At 38.1% G+C, this 18,836-nt stretch overlaps 1 protein-coding gene across 5 annotated transcripts in view; it reads left to right on the plus strand.

Moving 5' to 3' along the window:
* The window catches only part of ATXN7L1 (ataxin 7 like 1), a 148,654-nt gene that overhangs the window by 96,176 nt on the left and 33,642 nt on the right, over positions 1-18,836 (plus strand). For all 5 annotated transcript variants that reach the window (XM_088480219.1, XM_088480218.1, XM_088480220.1 and 2 more), the window contains 4 exons: positions 10,407-10,666; positions 12,414-12,496; positions 12,934-13,190; positions 16,936-17,128. In XM_088480219.1, coding sequence (XP_088336345.1) covers positions 10,407-10,666; positions 12,414-12,496; positions 12,934-13,190; positions 16,936-17,128 — 793 coding nt within the window. The remainder of the gene's footprint in view (positions 1-10,406; positions 10,667-12,413; positions 12,497-12,933; positions 13,191-16,935; positions 17,129-18,836) is intronic.

Genomic DNA, 18,836 nt, shown 5'->3' on the forward strand with positions numbered 1-18,836 from the left:
CCTTATTTGGTTGTGTGTGTGAGAAGGATACAATTCTGTCCTTAGTTCTTCAACTTATCCTTAGGGCTTATCAAGTTCAAACTGAAGAAGGGATTGTTGGGGAGGAGCTTATATACCTTAAGAAAAAAAGTTAGCATATTAAGTGCTGGCCCCTCAACCCTCACTAACACATTGTCTAGAAGTGTCCCTCAGATGGACTCAGAGAAAGTGATTTAACGGTAAGTACCAAAAATCTTATTTTCCTAATGAGCCACCTTCTTACACCTGGACTGACTCCTTGTAGTTGTTTTAATATTGGTCTCCAGTGTTCTCCCCAGATTATTTTAGTTTTTTTGCCGGGTGGCATTATGAGACGGCTAGGGGGTTGTGCATGCGGACCGAACCCTGTCATAGGTGAGCAGCAGCTCAATTTGGAGGAACACGTGCATACTTAACCAGCAAATTTTTTAAGACCATGCACTGTTTTTTCATGTACACTTGCCCCACAGTTTATGTAATAGCATGCACCCAAATTTTACCCTTACTGCATTGCCATTGTTTTGGGTAAATATATGCAATGTTATATTCAGATCAGGCGACACTCTCCACTGCAACATTACTACTGTAACAGCATTGTAGGGCTTCTGCCCTTATTCACAGCAGGTAGCAATTGCTCATTTGGCACCTTATACTATCCACACTCTTATTGTGCCATGAGTTGTAACAAACACATCACTCTCTCATATAATTATGCTTTATTTATATGGCGCCACAAGGTGTCGGCAGTGCCTTCCAAAGTAACTCATAGTAATAAGTATACAGTGCGGGGAGAAGACAGTAGGTTTATAAAGCATCTGAGATGCTAGTAGCTGGACAAGATACCTGCCTGGCTCTTACATCAGAGAAAATATCGATATTGTCCCTGTCTGGATACAGACGGACCTCATAGCAGCCCGGTGAGGTATATAAATTGCTAATTTTGTTTTATAATCATTTAGAGTGATTGATTGCAGGTTCCAAAATAGGTTTTGGATATAGTGACCTGTCCACTTTAAAGCTTTTCTATAGTGTTACTTCAAAACGAACTTTTATACAATATTAAATAACAGAATTATGTTGCATGTCTGATGTAAACCTATTGTCAGCACATGTGAGCACTTGATTAATGGCATTTACATGTACTCTCCAGTTCCTAAACGATGGTGGAAATCACTGAAAGTATTTATCACTGTACTCTGATATGTCAGCTGCTCTGGCATTCCCACCATAAATGATACCTTGTTTACTGATAAACCTACTCTATGTAACATGGCTTTGTTTTTGTGGGCTATGGTGACATCTGAGCTTGTGTAGTTAGGGTGTGATTGTCATTACCATGCATAACCATAGTAGTACATTTATGCAATGTTGTATAGAATACTCTGCATGTGCAACATATTCTATTAAATATGTATTTATACTTTCTATAATGTGACAAAGGATTCCAGGTAAATTAGCATTCATTGTTGTGTCTTCATGTCACACTGTATGCATTGTAAGTTGCCTTATCCTTCCAGTTCAAGAGAGCTGACTTGCTGGATGACTAATTACCCGTTATCCAACATCTAGCTCTCGTCACAAAAATAGAAAATTATATGAATACAGTGAATACTGCCTTCCAGATTATAAAATAAAAAATTAAACCTTAAAGCATTGCCGACCGAGTTGCGTAAAGCGGTTACAAGGTTTTGCATGATAAAGACACAAAGGCTAATGGGTGCCATTTCTAAAGCTTCAGAATCAGGCACTTATTACCACTTTGCACGCTTATTTTTATTTGTGCTAGTTCTGAACATGACCAATAAAGAACAGAAAACAGCTGCTGATATTTGGACATTCAACAGAAATATGTATTGGGAAAAAAAAGCCCAATTGAATATGGTGTTTAAAGTGATTTCCTAATAATGGTCATATTTGGAATAAAAGGCTTACGTCTGTCGTGGACATAACTTTACGTCTTGCTGGTAAGCTGCAGAAAAAGAGAAAAAGGTGTAGAGCTGGAGCTGGCAGTAATTACTTATTTTAAAGGAGTTGAATGTCATTTGAACATTCTATGAACCCATGATGTGACTAGCCAGCAGTATATTGCTCATCTACCAGCGTGTTTAATGTTTATTACATTATATACCAGTGTATTTAATGTCATAAACATTGTTATAAGCATAATCCAATGTTTATTACAATTGAAGTACTAATAAAGCCACAACTCCAAAGTTCCTTATTTAGCTGAACTAAAACTCAACAAGGGTCCAACAAGCAGTTCAAGTTGCACTTTAAAGGGGTCTCCAGTTAAAACTTATTATTGATCCTTCCCTCAATCCACTTGTTTTTCACTTCTCTCCAAACACAGCAGTGGTAAATAATTTTCTATATATATTTGTCTATTGGATTCCAAAGCAATGCTTAGTTTGCAAACTATTTGACAGCTCTACAGATCCATGTTTCCTGCCACCCTTATATGCTGTAAAGTGACATCTCTATAATGTGCTAACAAATGTAGCTCATTACAGTGTATCATGGAGGTAGTAGAGCTGTATGGAAACCCAGGTTTGTAGACCTGTCAGATGGCTTCCCTGCAGGCTGGGAGAATGCAGCTGAGTAGTGAGCAGTGCCTGGAAAGTGTTGCTGCAGACTATAAGCTGCATGTAAGGTAAAAATGATTTACTACATTTAGGGTTTTCAGTACACCTCATGGATATTGCATTCATTTTCCACCAGACAGATTTTTGCTTTATTTTTTACCAGGAGCCATTTTTATAAATGTTCCTCTGTCTCCATGTTACTTGTTGGATAGAGGAAGTCATAGAAGTTTCATACTTGAAGATATCTCCAGAGCTCCTTTGGTGCCAAGAACCCAGTAGTTTCCAAATGGAGGAACAAAATCAAGATTGTCCTAAAGATCCTCTATAATGATGACAAAAGGTTAGTACTAGAGGCCCTAGAATCCCACACCATTAACAGTGCAAGTATCCCAAGAGAATACATGGATTTTAGTGCAAAGGCCAGTAATCTTACTCAACAAAATAATGTATTTAGCCCAAAAAAGACAGCGTGTACAGAGCTGTAAATGAACATTGTCAAGATGTGTAAAGTAGTCTGTAGAGCTCTGACTAGATTTCAGAATACAGAATGATTTTGTAGAAAACAATCTCTCATGGTTTGGGCCAATTGAATTCTTCTATAGCCATCTTCATTTTATATTTTGGATTTACAATTTTTTTTCTCATAACAGTGATCCAGCACATAACTAAAGCATTTTATCTAGTGAAATAGAATCACATTTGATTCTGTTACTATGATGGATTGTATTCCTACGAGCAATAAAGTTTTTACACGCAAAATTTGTTGAATTTTTACATTGTTAAATATTTCTGGGCATCTCTCTTTGGGGAACCGTGCAGGTAGTTCCTAACACCACTAAGGTGACTCTTCTGTCTGTTTTGCCAGTAACTTTCTCTGATATCAAAAGAGGCTTGATGCAGAATTTACTTCTGCAGTGTTAGGGTTCTCTAGAACTTCCATTATTATGAGCTGGAGAGATGTGTATAAGTATGACAATAGAAGCGTTGATGACTCAAATTAAAAATTAATATCAATATGGTAGGATTGAGTCTAAGGTCATGAAATTATTTTTTATAGAGTCTATACTTGTAGTTACGTTATATGGTGGGGTCATGGTCGCATTGATCCATTCCTTTTTTATCTATATCTTCATTTCCCTTTTCACCTTGTAATATTCCTTTTCTCTTGCCTTATTTTTCTCTCTTGCCTCTTTCGACTTTGACTTCCTATTACTATGTTACCCTGAGTTGAATTGTCCTTCAATTTGGGTGTGTTAATTTCTGTTAACCTGATTGTATGGTTCCCCCCGCATTGTTGAAAATGCCAATACTGTTAATATAAACAAAGAGAACAAAAAAAATCCAATAGTTTGGGAGGGTCTTGTAAGTATCATATACAGTTTTTTTAATTTCCTTTCCAATTTTATATACTAAGCTATCTTGAGTATCTTATGATGCAAAATATTTGGTATTTAGCGCACGATAGAGAAAATTAACAAAGTTTGAGTAAGTTTATAAGAATATGACAAAATGCAATATAACAGCGTAAACATACTGTGTATTGCTCCAGTATTCGCTCTTTCTGTATAAATTAAAACAAAACAACTCTCAATTATCCCCAACATTGTTTGGGAACTGAAGAAATTATAAGGGTTGTCCTTTCTGAAAGTACTTTCAAGTTGTACCAGAAAGTGAGTTGTAAACAAGTTTTATGGGTATCTTTCTTACATGGGAGTAAGGTAGAAATTTACGGTCCAAGTGTACTTGCAAATAATTTAAAGGAATTAGGCCGCCAGACATACAAAAAACTGATCACACAATCAGCCAAGTGACACTAAAAACTCAGGCCCAAACATGGCAATACATAATTTTGAGTTTAGCGATGTGACTAGGCTATTTACTAATGGAGATAACGTGAACGGAGAAGAGGTACCAACCGTCCTGCTCCTGTCATTTTTCAAACACAGCCTGTGATATGAGAGTTAGGAGTTGATTGGCTGGTTCTTTATCTCCGTTCACTTTATATCCATCCAAGACTTTGTAAATAGACCCCATAATCTCTTAATCCAGAACGATAGCTGCTTCAGTAGATATGTAGTATCTCCTGGTTGTGTTAAATAGTGTGGGTTGGTCATCAAAAATAGAAGGTCACAATATTTTTCATTGTTCTATATACCTTTGATGCATATGATACAAATATGTATATCTGGTGTAAAGTATTTAAAAAAATAAAGTTACATTGAACCCCAGATTCTAGAGAAGGATATAAGCAGTAAGAAACCTTAGTGAGGTAGAAAGAAAGACTGACCACACAACCAGTAATAAATCAAAGATAACTTTTCTGACAGAGGCAAATCATACATGCATTAACTGAAAATCTATGTACCTAGTAATATTTAGGAATTGCCATTGAATTATTTGTTTCAAATCAATAAGTTAAAATGAATTTAATAAAAAAAAAAAAATCATATTTTGCTCTACACAGTTTTGCTGATATTTATTTTCTTCCACGTTACTTTTCCAAAGTGGAGCAGAGATAATACAACATTTGTTGTTTCCATATTTCAGGAAATTTATCTCATCATTAAAAAAACTTCAAATATTTTAAGAAATAGTACATTCCATGTTCATTTAAAATTTCTCTCATTTACAACCTATAATATGTTCTACTTTAGGGGTATGTTATAATTAGTATAATAAGGAAACTACCTAGATCAGAGTATTTAATGTATTTGGTTTTCTCATGTGCCATTATTTGTTGTACACCTTTGCTTGTTGAAATTGGACAAGAGTTCCTTTTTGAACATTGTAAAAGACTGTTTTCTCTTGCAGCATGTGGTGGAGAGAACTAGAGGAGAAAAATTAGATCAGCTCTAGAGAAGACAGGAGGGAATCAGCATAGGTGAGCTAATAGGAAAGGATGCTCGGTGGTCCTAAGGCAGTTCTACTAATAAAGCATTACCTGCTAGAAAAAGGTTCTTTAATTCATTATTATCATCATTGATGAAAATGTGGGAGGTTTATTCTTATACTAGGTCAAACCCCTTTTTTTTGTAATTTCATTGTTGATTTAACATTTTGCAACTGTGACGCATGGGCTAATTATACTGCAGAAACTGTGACTGAAGGCCAGGACTACAGTCTACAACAAATAAGTCACTGCATTTATTAATTACATTTATAAAAAATATATATATTGTCGGAAACTGTTGTATCTTAACTTATTATAGGTTAGTAAATTGCCGGTGGAATTTGTATATTGAAATGAGAAATAGAGACAGAATTTTTTTTTAACATTTATAATGTTTATAAATTAATATTGTTCTTGTTTTCATTCACTATTTCTGTATTAATGTACTGTGGGACCTTATTATCCCAGAGAGACCAGTGAGCCTAATGTGATTTAATTTCTACCAAGTTGTAATGGGCATTGCGGACCAGAAGGAATTTAGCATCTAATACTGTAGTCTTAATATGTTCTCTGCTGTTGCAAGAATCACATGTGAAACATTTGCTTAAGGCGATGGTTCAGGAGAACACCATAGTTGAAGGATTGCTACTTCCTCTATAATTTTTAATACTGCTGTTAATAACCTTACTGTAATCACTTACCAGCTAGTTCAGAGTAAGTTTTCCCACTGCGTTTTGGCAAGCGTCAAGAGTCTGTTTTGCACATTTAACCCATGAAAAAGAAACCCCCCACCAATGTGGACTTTTTCTTTTAACATCTCCTTAGATTGTAAATTGTTGAGATGGCCTTCATCTTGTTAAAGAGTCACAAGTACTTTTTTCTCAAGTTTAGTTTTTCTATCCAGTAAAACGGGTTTGTAAACCTTGCTGTTTTGATCAGAATTAAACCTATTAACATTTACTAATATAGAAAAATTGCTATGTATTCGTACATACATTCTCAAACAAATTTACAGTGGTAATTTGGCAAATCCTACATATTCTTGCCTAACTATCCAAATTATTAATGTTACTCTTCATGGTTAATGTGTAATAATCACGTAGTTATTTGGTTTAATGGCACTTTAAAATCCATCTGTATAAATTGTTGTCTATTAGTCTACCTTTTTATTTTAAAATCACCCCAGAGAGAGAGGTTATCTGTTCTAAGGGTCCAGCAAATGCACAAAATGTATTATTAAAGTGACAATATCATACTTATGATATTAATATAAGGGGTTATTAGTTGGTTGATGTATTAGAATAGGACACATGGGTACATCTAGTCGGCATGCAGTCGGGAAGCCGGCAGACCTAATCCCGACAGTCGGCTTACCGACTGCTTTATCTCGGTGAGGGTTAAATGACAGGCGTCTAAATCTAGACGCCTGTCATTTTACCGGTGCCCGGCATTCCGATCAAAGGGAATGCCGGGCGCGGACAGCCCGCGGGGGTGAGTGGGTTAGGTTTAGGGCTCCCGGGGGGGATTTAGGGTTAGGCACCCCCTGGGAGCTTAGGGTTAAGCTAGGGGGAGGGAGGGTTAGGGTTAGGCACCCCCGGGGAGGGGGACTTGGGGTTAGGCACCGCCCCGGGGGACTGGATTTAGGTTTAGGTGGCGGGGAAGGGGGGGTTAGGTTTAGGCACTTAGAGAGGGGTATTAGGGTTAGGCCCCGGGGGGGAAGGTTATGGTTAGGCACCCCTAAGGAGGGTTAGGGGAGGGAATAAGGATAGTCTATACTTACCTTACGGATGATCTGGATTTTCACCTATGTCGGGCAGCCGCTGTCGGGATTACTTGCGTCAGGCGGTAAATCATACCAATTCCCATCTAGTCAGCCTTTTTGTTAGATATTGACCAAATTGTCCTGATACTGCAGAATGTGTAGACCAAGAAGGATGATTTTGCACTATCGTAATCATATTTTGATCAGACTGGCTTGGAAAATCTTATTGTTGCTGTGCATGGTGATATGAGAGTTCTATCTTTCTCCAGCGCAATCTGAAATGGAACATCCATAACTTGCAACCACAGTTTGTCACAAACTTCAATATCATGGTTAAGGACTTGATTCCAAGCATAAAACTGTTATGCATCCATCTACATTTATTAGATGACCTGTTCTCTAAATATTCCCTATGGTCTAAGCTTTGCAACTTTTATGTATAACGTTCAAACTGGATGAGAGGAGTTGTTGTTTTTTTTTTCTTTTTAATTTTTTAAACTCTTGTTCTTTAGTTCAAACATGGCCATGATGTAATAAGATTCCACTTCTGTGGTAGCTAATGTGGCCTGAGTAGTGTACTGATTGTTGTCTACTTTCTGTGCACACATTATGAAGAGTCAGAGTATACAATATATATAAGTACAGCATAACTTAACTGACAATTTTATTTTATAAAATGGGCCTCAAAAATTGTCGATTTTTTTTTTTTTCCATTTAATTAAGTAAACAACATATTTTTAAAAATTAATAAAAATGATTTATTGAAAAGAAAAAAAAAAGTGTGATTAAGGGATGTCTCGCACCACCCCGTGTCCATAGGCTCCCATTGTAAAATTACCTCCCACTCTTATTGGCTATAGATCCCCCAGTGGCAATTGTTCTTAATTAGCATTACCCCTAATGTTAATACTGTAGATCTCAGCACTCGCAGAGATCAGCCAAATAGTCCTGGGTGGGGGGGGGGGGGGACAAAGTGCTCCAGACTGCCACATCGCTGCATGGGGCCGTGGTCAATCAGGTGGAAATCTGCTCTGCACTTGTGCACAACATTTTTTCTTTTTAAAAGCAGCAGGACGTCACGGTTACATGGGATGTGGCTATGTCAGTATAGCCCAGCTGGCTGCGGTCGCATCCCATATGACCGTGCCAGTAAAGTGGTTAAATTTATTTTAGTCATGATGTGCAATACAAATAAATGCTGTTGTGACAGTAAATCTATATTGTGTTTGTGTTATCGCAATGCAACATAAATAAAGCATGATGAATAGAATCAAAGCAAAATAGGTTTTGTATAAGATGATCTTTGCTAGAACAAGCAGCCCAGATTAATATCCAGAAGTGTTGAAACCCAGCATATTATGTTTATCTTGTAATACAAGTTGTATTAAAGCTATAAAAGATGAAGGGACTGGTCACATCTATTTGTGTTAAAGCAATCGGGTGCCCGGATGACCTTCTATGAAATACTCCAGTACATAAAATAAATTGCTATATATTTTAAAAGTTACCACTGAAAAAAATATTGTGACCCCAAATGTTTACAGACTGCTTTGTTATCATTTGTTTGTGAAGTCTATTGGGATTAATATCACGTCTGCTATTAGAACTTGTACATCACATTAAAAGTGCACTGCTAAACCAAATAACTACTTTGCCATTAAAAAGTGTTATACTAATGACTTATTTCTGTAACAATATATAGTGTGTTTTTACTGGTTGAAGTATTAGTCTCCTTGATGCACAAAGCTAGCTTTCCAAGTGAAATCCCTTTTCCTACCTATGACTTCTGTGTCATGGCTCTTTCCACTGCCTGTGTTACCATGTGCAGTGTGTATTTGTTTTGGCTTTGTGAGGTTGCTTGGCTACCTATAAACCCAATTTGTCAATAAGGGGTTTGGCATTTCCTACTGTATCCGATCATGTTACTAAACAAGGGTTTGTGTCCATGCACATGTGAAGGTTATGTCAATTTGGTGGAAATGTAATGATAAAAATGACAACTGAAGTTGTTCAATTTTCTAAAGGGTGTTTGGTTCTTGCAATTATATTTTGTAATTATAGTAAATGTTACAGTTTGTGGAAGGATAGGATAGTAAAGATTAGTATTTAAGGGGACAGTTTTCGAGGGCTGTTATGACAGTGCTATAGTATTTCTATTGATGGAGCAAATTCAATTAACCATGCATGGTGTTATTACTGGAGGAAAATGCAAACTTCTATGAGAGGCAAGCAAAAACAAGCAAGGTTTTCCTGCCCTGGTAACCGTGTCATTAGCACATGGAAGCTCATGGCTAATTGAATTTGATAAACCCCCCCCCCCCCCCCCAATAACCCCACACTAATGGTGGATTCTGTTGCTATTAAATGGCAGGAATATTGTGAAATTGATGACACAATAATTGACCAGTCAGTGTTGCAAAATCTCTAGGAATTGGACACTACCATTTTCAAACTGTAGCATGTACTATTAAAACATGTGCTTGGGTTGAAATCTCCTTTTGTAAGTTAGTAAGCTTGTAAATATTAAAGAGTATGTTAGTATTATTTGGATGAAAATTTATACTACACAATGGGTATAGCAAAGTATATTCCGATAGCATTTTGTGCAGTTTTCACCGTAGTGCAAATAACGCAGGGAGTGTGTCTAATACTGACTTTCTTCAGATTATACCATTGTCCATAATTTGTATATGTTGTGCAGTATCACTAGTAAGTAATTAAATTATTTAAAATACATACTCTTGATAGTGTACATTCATTTTATAAGTTCTCATAGTGGGGATCTCCCCTTCCATGTGTCTTTAGTGTTATCTGCTGTTCCACTCTGTGGTTTTACATAATGAGATTAATGAAGCACCTGCCTTCTGTGTATGTTGTGATGGCTGTTATCTGCTCCAACTGACATTTCACTTCATGCATTCTTATAATACCACATGTTTATTATACATCTGACAAAGTAAGTGCCAGATAGGACATCTGTATGTTTAGCTTCACCTCCTGCCACAAAGGCTTACTGTGATGCCTGATTTTATCAGTTTGGGAATATGTAGGCACTATCAAAACAACTGATACGTATATAAATCTGATGCCTGTGGTTACTGGTTGTGGAATATGTGCATTATCTGTATGTCATGTGAACCTTTCTGTTTTCCAGCGGCCCTGTTCCTGTAGTGAGCCTTGAGAAAATCCCAAATCTTGTGAAAGCAGATGGTGCCAATGTTAAAATGAATTCAGCCACCAACTCTTCCTCTACGGCAGCATCTTCAGCACCCTCTCTAGCAAAGCAGTCTGTGTTACCGAAACCTGTACCGCCTTCACCAGAAAAAATATTGAATGGGAAAGGCATCTCATCTCTAGACAAAAAGCATCAAAATGGTACCAAAAGCAGCAACAAGCCTTACAAGAGACTTTCTGGTGAGTGTAGTGCTTGGTTAAATCCCAGAATATCACCATATTCTGTGGTTTCCAGTTTTGTCCCGGAGAAACTCCATTGGTTGTATCAGATTCACCTGCCTGGTCTTCTAGGAAGTAATCCACGAGACACGCATTGTTGGTGCGCCTTGTGGACATGAGTGAGAACCACTTAAATTGACCTGAAATTTGAAGAACTTCTGAATGTTGTTGATGCATAACTTTGCAAACTCCAGGCAGTGAGCTGTGGAACTTACTAGGACTCCACTGTTCCCTTACAGTTTTGGTAGTCAGAAAATATTCTCCATGAAGTTCTGTAAATGTATAATCTCTCACAAATGGGAATGCTTCCATTTCTTGTGGAACATTATTGCATTCTACAGAGACCCCAGTTGGTCTGTAAAAGAACAGGTTGACTGTGACTTTTACTAAATAGAGAGCATTCAGCAGTTAAGGTGCCCATACACGGTGCGATATAGCAGCTGATCCGACAGATTGGTACAATATCGCTGCTATATCGTACAGTGTATGGGCATGATATCGGACAGAGCGCGCTCCCGTGGGGTCGTACATCGCACATCCAGATCTTACTGCAGGTTCATTTGATCTGGGGATGCGATGTACGATCCCATGCAGCACTATGCGGGTGGGGGAGGGGTGTGCTGGCATTTCAGGCGTTCGGCCAGCCGATCGCAGTGTGTGGGGACCGTCCGATATGTCGGCCGTCGGATCTCCCTTTGCGTCGCAAAAGCATATCGCAACATGTATGGGCACCTTTGCATCTATGTTTAGAGAATGTAGAGTTGTCTGAAACGGAATCACTATTAGACACAATTAATTTGGTAAGCTTTCTGAACCGTGTCTTATACATTTGAGGTATTATTTAAACGTGATGTGTCCTTATCACGTCACTATTTTAAGCTTTAACTCTGCGTCCTCTTATTGTTTATTTATATATATATATATATATATATATCTATCCATACATACATACTCTGGTGGTAAACAAAAAAGCCTATACTTTTCAAGGACAATACATGCCTCAGGTATTTTATTTATTAACAGTTTCTTATATAGCGCAGTATATTCCTTTGCATTTTACAATTGGAAACGACATTGATAGAACAAAATTGGGTAGTAATAGACATAAAGGTAATGTACGGATATTTTTGTGAAATTTTATGGGTGCATCATAGAAAGTGTACTGACTTACAGTATTGTCGTGTGGTTTGGTAACTGTACAGCAGTTGAGCATAAATCTTTAGAGAGAGTGGTTAGGACAGCGGGGCGAGTGATTGGTGTAGATCTAGCAAGTATTCAGGAAATCCATGAAAAGAGGATTCTTAGGAATGTGCATAGAATAATTACTGATAAATCACATCCAAATTATGGCTTGTTTAATATGTTGCCCCTTAATAAGTGGTATAGGTCAATACTATGTTGTACCAGGTGATTGAAACATAGTTTCTTTCCTACCATTGTACTCCGGTTAAATAATGAATAGTAGTGCACTGTTGGAGGGTTTTAGGCACAATATTATTATTGTTTTATGTTTGTATGACTTGCATATGTGTTTCGTTGACAGTTCATTTTTTTAATTTGTTAATGTCAATAAAGCTAATATATGATGATGATCATGATATGATTTATGTATTCTAATACATAATATTCTGTCTTTTTTTTATTCTGATATGGGTCAAAAATTAAAGTATGGAAATGTAATACAATTTGTTGATCTTCTGTCAAATAGAGAGAGAATTTGACCCAAATAAACACTGTGGAGTATTGGATCCTGAGACAAAGAAGCCGTGTACAAGATCTCTGACTTGCAAGGTAGTTAATGGAACAATATTACACACTAAAGATTTTTTTATCATAACATGCAATATCATTGTTATCGTCTAAGACATGAGTTGGTCACATTAGTTGATGGACCGGTTACTTAAGAGGTAACTGTTATTAAATTAAACTAAATAATTCATTATTATTTTTAGTCAATCTAGTTGAATATCTTGTGGCCAAAGTTACTAAACTAAAACTGCTGACCAATATGAGCCTGTATGTGTGCAGCCATCTTCCTACCTTACTAATAGGCCCCCATCTGACCTGGTTGGTAGATCTGTGTGTAATTGCTGGAACTGTATTATTCTCATTATTATGGCATACATTCGTTTCTGAAGCACATGCACTTTAATGGAACACAGTTTTTGACTAGACCATATAGTTAACTGGTACATTATTAATTTCTTACATTTAACTCTGCTCATTAGACACACACCCTTAACCACAGACGGGCAGTCCCAGGTCGAAAGAAACCATTTGACATTCTCCTAGCTGAACACAAGGCTCGATCGAGAGAAAAAGAGGTGACAAAAGACAAAGAGCACCCACAGAATACACGAGAAACGCATCAGAACCAGCCTGTACCAGCACAAGAACAGTCGTCAGTGTTGTCTGCCAGTTCTACTTCAGAACCAAAAGTGACATCTCCTGCAAAAGCCAGACCTCCAAACTCTGTCCTACCGAGGTAACAACAATAGTCTGCAATTTACCAGCAATGACTAGTATGTGCTTTTATCTGAGTGCACAAATATGGAAAACTAATTTACAGTCCTATAAAAAGTCAACAGATATATCTGTATCACGAATGACACGACCAGTAGGCTAGTACATTTTAAAATAAATAAAAACTGAACAATTCTGCTTGTATATAAGTAATGCTGCCCATCCACTAGCAGATTTGTCCCTGAAAGATCAAAAGATCTTCACAAATCGTTCATCAATCCCTGATGATCATTATAGTTCTTGTGCATGAACGATTTGTGAACGATTGCACAAAACGACCAAAGACCGTAGACCAACTCTTTTCAAAGCAGTTAATAAAAGTGGGATGAAATATTTATTTAAATCTATATATGTTGGTCGTTCCGGCTTTGAAAACGTGCACCGATGCATGAACGATAACTATGTCCAATAACAACTAATTGACGGGCAAAACAGGACGATGCAAACGACCGTCGGGATCATGCATCGCTGGTCGTTTAGGGTATTTTACTGCACGATTTGCGGATGATTTCCAAGTGATTGAATGATAACGACGGTCGTTATCGCTCAATCGCTAGGTTTAATCGCCTAGTGGATGGGCAGCTTAAGATATTGCCCTAACAATTGGCTTTCAGTTAGCCTTTACCTGTGAATCATTCAAAATTCAGCTTTTAAGAATAAGAGACCCCCTAATTCAGATAACATTGGTCATACTGTGAATATGAAGGAAAGCTGTGATGCATCAGGAGTTTGCCAGAAAACATCAGAGTAACCCAGCTAAAATATGGGATGTGGTTTTCTGGTCATATGAGACACAAATGGAGCTTTTGGCACCAATTCAAAATGCTATGTGTGGTGCAAAGCCTAGCAGCCCAGGCGGCATCATGTTGTGGGGATTCTTTAGCTGAACGGGGACTCTGCATTTTCTTAACATTGAAGGACCCAAGAATGGTGCAAAATACAGGGAGATAGCGCAAGACAACCTGCTTCAGTCTGCTAGAAAACTAAATTTTGAGAGAAAGTTTACTCTCTAGCAAGACACAGCAGAACAAAGCAACACTGACATGTTTGAATAACAATAAGTCAAAGTCCAGATCTCAGTCCACTTGAGAATGTCTCCACTATTTGAAAATTGCAGTCCACAACCTAACTGAACAACTTGGAGCAAATCTGCAAGGAGGCATGGGCAAAAATCACTCCCAAACAGTGTGCAAACTTAGTAGAATCATACCCAAACATACTTAAAGCTGTTGTAGCAGCAAAAGGTGATTCTATGAAGTACTAGTCTGAAATCAGCATTTTTCAGTTTAATATTAAAGAAAAAAAAACTGCTGACAAATAATGAATTCTGGTTCTTGATAAAAATACTGTTTGGAACTGCTGTGTAAGTGCCATTTGTAATACAGATAAATCTGTTGACTTCAGTGGGTTGAATACTTTTGCAAGCCATTTTATTTGAATCTCAAAACAAGCTAAAAGATAGTAGAGGTTAACAGTAGGACAATATGAAGTTGTTCCAATCTGCATGTATAGGGGGCTTGTGTGTACAGATGTGTCCTCATACACTGTGCATCTTTGTACCATATGGCGCAAGATGCCAGGCATCTTTATTTTGCATCATAGATGCAGCAAAAAAGAAGCTCACTGTGTACTAGAGATGGTAGGCTGCGACTTTAACCACACAAGAATTGGTATTACATATGTACAAAGTCGCAGATGAAGCACAACAGTTCGTAGCGGGAGGAATAGCCGCGGTTGCTTGCATCCAAGCCTTTTTCACACAGATTCAGTCGCACACACATGTACAAATGCAGCAGACCCCAAGGGTCAGTGTAATCTAACAATGCAACTTTGTCATTCCCAGTTTTAATTATGCATATAAGATGCACAATTGAATTGAAGAAGGCGCTTGGTGTGGCTGAGTCTTAAGGAACCCAACACGCTGAGAGTGGCTATTTGGCATGATTGAAGCCACAGTATAAAAGGACACAAAAATATTATTATTATTACCATAGCACACACATATTCCGCAGCGCTTTACAGAGAGAATATTTGGCCATTCACATCAGTCCCTGCCCCAGTGGAGTTTACAATCTATATTCCTTACCACACACATATACACACTAGGGTTAATTTTTGTTGGGAGCCAATTAACCTACCAGTATATTTTTGAAGTGTGGGAGGAAACTGGAGTACCCGGAGGAAACCCACGCAAGCGCAGGGAGAATATACAAACTCCGCACAGTTAGGGCCGTGGTGGGAATCGAACCCACGACCTCAGTGCTGTGAGGCAGTAATGCTAACCATTGCACCGTCTGTGCTACATATATATATATGGGTGAGTCATAAGTTATCTGCACTCAAGCTGTAGAGTTTACTTTAATCACCTTTCAGAAAAGACAAATCTATTATTTTTTGACATCTCCCTGCTTTTCAATACACTTTATCTATCTGTCACCAAGCTCTCGTATTCCCTCATTAGAAAATGTTTAGGCTGAGCTGCGAGCAATGAATGCACCAGTGTCGTGGATTATTGCATAGGCAGAGCCATGGCTGGTTTGCAATATAATCCACTGTCACTCGTCTATCCAACAGAATCGGTTCACGTGCACGTTCAATGTTCTCATCAGACATGGACGGGCGTTCGGCCCCTTCTTCATGGCTGACACTTGTGCGACCACCTTCTCTATCCATTCATACACAGTTCTCCACGACAAAACACTTTCTCCATACTGCGCACATAGCCTTTGATGAATAACGGCACCAGACAAACCCTCAGACCACAAAAAAACTAATCACTGCACGCTGCTGTTCTTTCATGCAAATCACAAGTGGGGGCAGCCATTTTTTTTTGCACTGCAGGCACAAATGAACTGACATAACACATTCAGACCTGCACAGCAGTGACTGGGGAGACCGCGACCTAGTACAGAAAGCGTTGGCAGGGGGCGTGTCTATAAGATGCGTCCCCTTTTCATCAGGCTCTTTGTATAAGGTGTATATGAAATATAAATGAAATTCATGTATGTACATAAACTTTGTTTGAGCCACAAAATTATTGAAATTATTGTACAAAATTACCTGCAGGCTGTGTGTATACGGTGTACATAACACATAAATGCATTCTGTGTTTAGATTTGGGTCATATTCCCAAGATATCTCATTATGGTATGCTATTCCAATATCCTAAATACCCCTGGTCCCTGTAAATAGGTAAGAAAAATACAGAGGGAAATGAGAGGAAAAGCAATGCAAAGCAAACACAAAGCAAAAATCAACATTGTCCGAACATTGAAAAGCCACATAGGAATTATAAAGTTGCTCAAGGTTACATAATCGGGAATATCTTTAATTTGCCATTTTCTGATTCCTTTTACATTGGAAAATTTAATTTTTTCATAATTTATTTTCCAACAAATCTGTTTCTGCTTAAAGTTTTTATATGTAATGTATTGTTACACAAGTTAGGTCAGGGGTGGGCAATAAGTGGTCCTCCAGCTGCTGTTGAAGTACACATCCCAGTATGCCCTGGTACAGTTTTGACATATCCTAAAAGCAAAACTGTGTTGCAGGGCATGCTGTTAGATGTGTAATCCCAAGCAGCTGGAGGGCCGCTTATTGTGAGTCAAGTACAACTCAGCTACTTTTTAAGAATTAAATAAACCAGAGCTGATAAATCATATGTTGGTCCAATAGCAGCTAACCTTGTGTATTTTCCACTTTTCCAGACCGTCTACTGCAAATATCATAAACAGCACAAGTTCAGTAAACCACAGTGCTTTTGTGCCAGACACCACTATTAATACTGCGGCAGGGGATCTGGCCAGTCGGCTCTCCAGCGATGAAGGGGAATTAGAAGGTGTTGAAGAGGCAGAAAAATTAGACTGTTACTACTCTGGGCATCATCCTAAACCTCTTGCGGTATGTAGGTTCTTATCAGGTTATAAACATGCCTTTTTAATACCTTTAGGACTGGAGCTGGGTCACACCACTATTATAATACCCATTATCATGGTTTGTCTAGTAATTTTAATAGTTTTTCCTATATTTAATATATTTGGAGCAATCACAGAAAATTTTCCTTAAAATGTATTAATGTATTTGTTATTAGACTGGGTATAGATTTATAAATACAGTCAGTCCATAAATATTGGGACATTGACAGAATTTTCATATTTTGGCCTCTATTCACCACCACAATGGCTTTGAAATGAAACAAACAAGATGTGATTTAACTGCAGACTTTCAGATTTAATTTGAGGGTAATTACATCCAAATCAGGTGAACGGTGTAGGTATTACAACGGTTTCTATATGTGCCTCCTACTTTTTAAGGGGCCAAAAGTAATGGGACAAACTAAACAATCCTAAATCTAACTTTCACTTTTTAATACTTTGCGCAAATCCTTTGCAGGCAATTACAGCCTGAAGTCTGGAACGCATAGACATCACCAGACGCTGGGTTTCATCCCTGGTGATGCTCTGCCAGGCCTCTACTGCAAATGTCTCCCAGTTCCTGCTTGTTCTTGGGGCATTGTCCCTTCAGTTTTGTCTTCATCAAGTGAAATGCATGCTCAATCGGATTCAGGTCAGGGGATTGACTTGGCCATTGCATAACATTCCACTTTTTAGCCTTAAAAACTCTTTGGTTGCTTTTGCAGTATGCTTCGGGTCATTGTCCATCTGCACTGTGAAGCGCCGTCCAATGAGTTCTGAAGCATTTGACTAAATATGAGCATATAATATTGCCCGAAACACTTCAGAATTCATTCTGCTGCTTTTGTCAGCAGTCACATCATCAATAAATACAAGGGAACCAGTTCCATTGGCAGCCATACATGCCCACGCCATGACACTACCACCACCATGCTTCAATGATGAGGTGGTATGTTTTGGATCATGAGCAGTTCCTTTCCTTCTCCATACTCTTCTCTTCCCATCACTCTGGTACAAGTTGATCTTTGTCTCATCTGTCCATAGGATGTTGTTCCTGAACTGTAATGGCTTTTTTAGATGTTGTTTGGCAAACTCTAATCTGGTCTTCCTGTTTTTGTGGCTCACCAATGGTTTGCATCTTGTGGTGAACCTTCTATATTAACTCCTGTGAAGTATTCTCTTGATTGTTGACTTTGACACATATACATCTACCTCCTGGAGAGTGGTCTTGATTTGGACAAATGTTGTGAAGGGGTTTTTCTTCACCAGGGAAATAATTATTTTGTCATCCACCACAGTTGTTTTCCGTGGTCTTCCGGGTCTTTTGGTGTTGCTGAGCTCTCCGGTGCGTTCTTTCTTTTTAAGAATGTTCCGAACAATTGATTTGGCCACACCTAATGTTTTTGCTATCTCTCTGATGGGTTTGTTTTGATTTTTCAGCCTAATGATGGCTTGCTTCCCTGATAGTGAAAGCTCTTTTGATCTCATATTGAGAGTTGACAGCAACCGATTCCAAATGCAAATGTCACTCCTAGAATCAAGTCCAGACCTTTACCTGCTTAATTGATAATGAAATAATGAGGGAATAGCCCACACCTGTCCATGAAATAGTTTTTGAGTTGATAGTCCCATTACTTTTGGCCCCTTAAAAAGTGGGAGGCACATATTGAAACTGTTGTAATTCCTACACCGTT

The sequence above is a fragment of the Taudactylus pleione genome, unplaced genomic scaffold (genome assembly GCF_031769625.1).
Source record: "Taudactylus pleione unplaced genomic scaffold, aTauple2 ptg000251l, whole genome shotgun sequence".
NCBI classification, from domain to species: domain Eukaryota; kingdom Metazoa; phylum Chordata; class Amphibia; order Anura; family Myobatrachidae; genus Taudactylus; species Taudactylus pleione.